Source organism: Nelusetta ayraudi, unplaced genomic scaffold, assembly GCF_046127955.1.
Source record: "Nelusetta ayraudi isolate G7.1 ecotype Tasmania unplaced genomic scaffold, CSIRO-AGI_Nayr_v1 ptg000027l, whole genome shotgun sequence".
Taxonomy (NCBI): Eukaryota; Metazoa; Chordata; class Actinopteri; order Tetraodontiformes; family Monacanthidae; genus Nelusetta; species Nelusetta ayraudi.
The window spans coordinates 327,495-333,635 of NW_027466077.1; the positions used below are offsets into that span (position 1 = coordinate 327,495).

At 47.7% G+C, this 6,141-nt stretch overlaps 1 protein-coding gene across 1 annotated transcript; it reads left to right on the forward strand.

Annotated features, from left to right (window-relative positions):
* Nucleotides 1–211: 211 nt before the first annotated feature.
* LOC142890701 (methionine aminopeptidase 2-like) lies at nt 212–5,818 on the forward strand. The gene is made up of 11 exons (XM_076029926.1): nt 212–381; nt 1,324–1,419; nt 1,514–1,576; nt 1,699–1,801; nt 2,395–2,556; nt 2,679–2,860; nt 2,954–3,048; nt 3,149–3,245; nt 3,323–3,426; nt 3,516–3,631; nt 4,731–5,818. The coding sequence occupies exons 1-11, from the start codon at nt 240–242 to the stop codon at nt 4,981–4,983; spliced, it is 1,413 nt and encodes a 470-aa protein (XP_075886041.1). The 5' UTR covers nt 212–239; the 3' UTR covers nt 4,984–5,818.
* The last annotated feature ends 323 nt before the right edge of the window (nt 5,819–6,141 follow it).

Here is a 6,141-nt window from a genome sequence, read left to right on the forward strand (position 1 = left end):
TAAAAAGGCTATAAAGTGACATCAGGACACATTTTTAGTCTTCAAATTACAATAAAACAGGCTGAAAGTACATGGGTGACTGATTGCCTCCTAATATTAGTCCGCGTGTAGTTTTATAGTATTTAAGTGTGGCTTGACGGCGCTAAAGTGACAAAATATAACGGAGGTCCCTGAATGCCTCATCAGAGACAGCACCCCCACAGTCCTTTGCGTTTGCCTTTTCCAGCAGCTACTCGAACATGGCGGACGTGGTTGTTGAGCAGTTAGCGGAGCAGAAAGCACTCCCGAACGGGGAGGTGGACGATAAAGAGGAGGCCGACCCCGTGGAGGAGTCCGCCAAGAAGAAGAAGAAGAAAAAGAAGAAGAAGGGCGCGACGACAGGTAAGCTCGACCCCTGTCAGTTGCCCGCTAACAGGCTAGGAGGAGCAGCATTAGCTCTGACGAACTCTGGAAACACCGGAAGTCACCTTTAAAATTAAGGCGTGCAAACTACAACACGTTGAAACGCAATGGTGTTTCATAACAAAGTGTGAGGCTGTTATGAAAAATTGTCCTAGTTTTTAAATCCCTAAAATCTCCCCATTTTGTTTGGCAACATGACGTACATTAACCTCTATATAGAGAGCAGTAAAACTTACATCTGGGTTTTTAACAAATGCGGCTGTGACGTTTATTTCGAAAGGATTGCCAGTGAGAACACGCGTGTCTTGACGCCTATAGCAAAGAGCCATGCGGTTCGGAAGCGGCCGCGGCGAGTCTGTCCGTCAGGCCTGTGAATCACGCCCGACCCGATCGTTTCGTCACTCGGTCGTGGTGTGACGTTCGATTGAGACGACTTAGGAAGTCGCCAATAGCATTTCCATTTTCGTAAACAACTCGCAAATCTGATGGTATCGATCGGTTTTTGAGTGAGCCAGGTTTTTCCCGTTTCGTAACCCCCTCGTTTGCTACAGTTGTTATATAAGGGAAGACAATCAATGTGGTGGTGTTTCTAAGGAGATAATTCATTGTTTTGAACTAAAGTCACGTGATTATTATTATTATTATTATTATTATTATTATTATTATTATTATTATTATTATACTTTGCACGTCATTACTAAGTTATTCCACAATGTGATTTATTCATTAAAGTATTGACCAAAAAAACCCCCTAATAACAGCAGTATGTGATTGTCTGTATAAGAGTATATAAATATAGCAGTTATATCTTTGGAACTTTTTCTTCTGTAATACTATCGTGATTGCAACTGTAAACTGTTGCACGGCAATGTGTTGTTGTTGTTGTCGTTGTTGTTGACCACAAGCATTGTGATGCTGTAGGTGGCGAGCCAGAGGCTGATGGAGTCTCTGAAGTCACCAAGAACCTGGAGAAGCAGGCCATAGAGGACAAAGAAAAGGAGGAGGATGCAGAGGAAGGTGATTACCGCCAGAGTTCTTCTTTGCACTCGCGCTGACGTGACGCACCGAACTCGGTACCGGCGGTGTCACAGCAGAATCTTCTCTCCTGCAGATGGCGACGACGGTGAAAACGCGGCAGGGAAAAAGAAGAAGAAGAAAAAGAAGAAGAAGGGACGTAAGTCAAGCGCTGCCTAATGCCCGGATGCCTGTGTCACAAGCTGAGGTTGTTCTCAACAGTCATGTTCAGCTGGTCGTGTGCTTCTTCATATGAAAGGTTCACTGTTGTGTTGATTTCAGCCAAAACTCAGACGGACCCGCCATCGGTGCCCATCTGTGATCTGTACACAAATGGTATCTACCCCATCGGACAGGAGTGCGAATACCCCCTCATACAGGACGGGTGAGTGTCGCAATCAAAGCCTGTTGGTGCTGGACCAGCAGTAGGACAGTGCAGTGTGCTGCAGAACCAGTTGACTGTGTCAACACGCCGCCGCCGTTGTCGTTGAAACCGCACATTTTCGAAAACGCTCCTCAGGGTGGATACGTTTGAGAAAACTGCCGCCTTGTCCGAATTTGTGTCGACGCCAAAACGGATCATTTTTTAAACCCCTCGCGATTGTAGGTTTCCTTCCGAAAACACAGCTGGTTGCAAGTTATGCAGATGATACCGTAGCGAACGCGACGAGCCGTTGAACCTGAAGGTGGCAGCGCAGAGTGTACATTTTGTCTTTGTCAGGATTGATTAGTTTGAAGTTGTCCTTTATTTTCTGTTCCTGTGTGCCATCAGTCTGGCCTAGATTAGGCAATGGCGCCCTCTACTGGCGATACCACGGCAAAAAAAAAAACTGTGTAAAGAAATTTCAATTAATTGCGACTTATTGAATTTAATCGATTAAATTCTTTTTCGGTTTAAAAAAAAATAAAAAAAATCTGTCTCTGTGTAAACAGCCCCTTAAACTGGTTGTCCTCCCCCCCCCCCCCCCCCCCCTCCAGACGCAGTGCAGTGTGGCGGATGAGTCCCGAGGAGAGGCGGACCCTGGACAAGGCCAACGAGGACATGTGGAGCGACTTCAGGCAGGCCGCCGAGGCGCACAGGCAGGTCCGCCAGCACGTCCGCAGCTTCATGCAACCCGGAAAGACCATGATCGAAATCTGGTGAGCCTTCCGACGGCCCATGGGCCGACGCCTAGCCGGCGTTTCCTCGCCGTCCCGCGTTGCGGCTGTGCCTCCTCCGAGTGAACGAGCGCGTGTCCCCCCCTTTTCCCCCTCCCTCCTAGCGAGCGGCTGGAGGAATGCTCCCGGAAGCTGATCAAGGAGAACGGACTGAACGCCGGCCTGGCCTTCCCCACCGGCTGCTCCCTCAACCACTGCGCCGCTCACTACACTCCCAACGCCGGAGACCCCACCGTGCTGCAGTACGACGACGTCTGCAAGATCGACTTCGGCACGCACATCAACGGTACGCCGCCCAATCCAGAGGGGGCCACTTTTTTTTTTTTTTTTTTTTTTTTAATATTGAGGTGAACTCAAGTGACGTGTTTCCCCGCTGCAGGAAGAATCATTGACTGTGCCTTCACCGTAACATTTAATCCAAAGTATGACAAGCTGCTGGAGGCCGTGAAAGATGCCACCAACACCGGAATACAAGTACGACAGCGAGGGGCAGCGGCATGGTGTCTCTTTGTTTTTCCTCTATTATTGCCGCGGCGCAGTCTTTAAAAAAAAATAACCCCTCGGTCTCCCTCAGAACGCCGGTATCGACGTGCGCCTGTGCGACGTCGGAGAGGCCATCCAGGAAGTGATGGAGTCCTACGAGGTGGAGCTCGACGGCAAAACCTACCAAGGTGAGTCTCCGACCTGACCTGACCGGGCCGGGCGCTCGGCGGCAGATTGTCTCACACAAGTGCTTCCCGTGTTCCAGTGAAGCCAATCAGAAACCTGAACGGTCACTCGATCGGCCAGTACAGGATACACGCCGGTAAGACCGTGCCCATCGTCAAAGGAGGAGAAGCCACCAGAATGGAGGTGAGTTCGTCGTTTCGATCGTTTCCAGCGGCCTCTTGTTTCTCAGCCGCCCGATTGTGTGTTTTGCTATTCTATTTTTTGTTTTCCAGGAGGGTGAGGTTTATGCTATCGAGACATTCGGCAGCACAGGCAAAGGTGTGGTGCACGACGACATGGAGTGCTCTCACTACATGAAAAACTTTGACGTTGGCCACGTCCCCATCAGGTACGACGTCGCAGAGCGACACTAGCTGCATTTCCATTATGTTTTTTTTTTCGCAGAATAAAAGCGATATTTCTACAATTGCAATTTAGCAGGCGTTTCCGTTGAATGGTGCGAAGCGCACAAGCCGTAATTCTGGTCAAATGTCGCGGGACGAGATTTACGAGAATTACGTTTGCGGGGGTTTTTTTTGTTCACGTTTGTTTGCTGTCAAGAATGGTTGTTATATTTTTCTCCTTGATTACTTGTAAAATAATATTCCATCTCCTCCTCCGTCCAAACGTAATGCGCCATTTTCACTTGAAGTGAACTGGTCATGTGACCCCGTACGTCACGTCCGCTGACGTGTAAATGCGAAAAAAGTGTTTCCTGACACTTTTGCAATCTACCTCCATATGGATACGTGTGAAAAAAACCCTCATGAGAGCGTCAAAACCTTTTAGTGATATTCGAGAGGTTTTTCCAAGTTGAGGTGTTTCCACGGCCATTTATTTTTTATTGCCATATTAAGGTTTCGCGTAATTCAAGGGGTCGTGGAAGCGCAGCTTACTGACCGTCACTGTGCCTACTGTCACCACTAGCGTCTCGCAAATTATAGCAACAGAGGACTTAAAGTATGAACTTGTTTTGAGTCACAGCATTTGTGGAGACTCGCTTGCATGTGAAGGTTTCATAATGCATCGTTCTATCTGAAGTTAATTAGTATTGCGATTTCGTATCCAGCTTTTGTTATGCGCTGCTAAATCCCCCTGCATTAGGAAGGTGTGTGTGTGTGTGTGTGTGTGTGTGTGTGTGTGTGTGTGTGTGTGTGTGTGTGTGTGTGTGTGTGTGTGTGTGTGTGTGTGTGTGTGTGTGTGTGTGTGTGTCATCATACATGATGCCACAAACGGCTCCGACTTGTTAGAAAGCTGCATCGAATGCATCACAGCAAACTCTTCATTACGAAAGCGCATTGCATTCACCGGATAAAAAAAATAAAATTAGGCACCTTATCTCGTAATTATGATACCAGGATCTCGTAATTACGAGATGAGGTGCCTCATTTTTTTTCCCCCGCACTTCGCGGCTGAAGTGTGAACAATCCAACTCTTGTTTCCTGCAGGCTGCCGAGAGCCAAGCACCTCCTCAACGTCGTCAACGAGAACTTTGGCACACTGGCGTTCTGCCGCCGCTGGCTGGACCGTCTGGGCGAGAGCAAGTACCTGATGGCCCTGAAGAACCTGTGCGACCTGGGCATCGTGGACCCCTACCCCCCGCTGTGCGACACCAAGGGCTGCTACACGGCTCAGTTTGAGCACACCATCCTGCTCAGGCCCAGCTGCAAGGAGGTGGTGAGTCGGGGAGACGACTACTGACACCTCAACTCAGCTCACCTCCACCCGAACCGCCACTGCACCCCTGACACAGTTGATCCCAGAACCACCACCACCACCTCACCATCAGTCCCAGTTGACCCAGTAACCCCCCCTCCCGCTCCGCAAGAGACACAGCCTCAAAAACTGGATGTGGTTGTTCCTCAGCAAAAGCTTCCGAGTCAGAGCCAAACGCTACTGTATTCTACCCATAATGCACTACTCAAGGCTTGCGAGGACGGACCATGGATTTGGCTCTATATTTTCCATTTTCAACCACAGCTAAAAAAAAAAAAAGAAAAAAGAAAAAAAAAAATACTGTGAAGACCAGAGGGGGCGTCTCCTCCACGGACCTCATGTTGCACAGTTTGAAGTTTACACAAGTGCAGTTTTCAAAGAGTCAGAGGGTGTGGTCAGTTCCGAGCTCCGCCCCCTCTTCCTGTTCTCCCTGTTGAGTCCAGCTCCGGCGTTACAAACAGGTTTCTGGAAGTTCACGTTTAGCCACGACATTATCCTGCAACCTCGGCGGTTCTTGAAATGAGGTTTCTCAAGTAGAGGGGGCACTGTTGTAGTATAAAACGAGGGCCGTCTTCATACGCTGCGCATCCTCAGCTATTCGCTCTGTTGCTGCAGGACGCGACTTGCACTCGCCCCCCCCCCCCTTTTTTTTTTTTTTGTCGCTGTTTCTTTGATATTTCTAAAATATCTCTGGAGCAGCCACAGCCAGTTTGTTCCCGCAGATACGAAAAAAAGAAGAAAAGATGCTTCATTTTGAAAAACTCCCTGGAAATGGTTCTTTTTGTAAGAAAAACAAAGATGATTAAATGGTTTTGCTCAATCTGGTCTGTTCTTTGTTTTTATCCTGATGCGTCTGTCTTAACCTACAAAACAAAAATTCTCAATCCTGACGTCCGGAAGGTAACGGTAGTTATTATTACACCATTACTAAAGACTAAAGTGTAAAGATTAGGTACCTTGGCAAAAAGTAATTATTTTCTACCCACTGCAGTTTTAATGGAATGGGTAGAAAATGAAGTGAAGTTACAGCTATAAGAGTAAGTTGTTGTTTTTTAAAGTTTAATCTCTGAAATCAGTGAAGACATTTGTATCTGTTCTCTGTGACACGTCTTTGAATATTCAAAGAAAATTGCAACACTGACA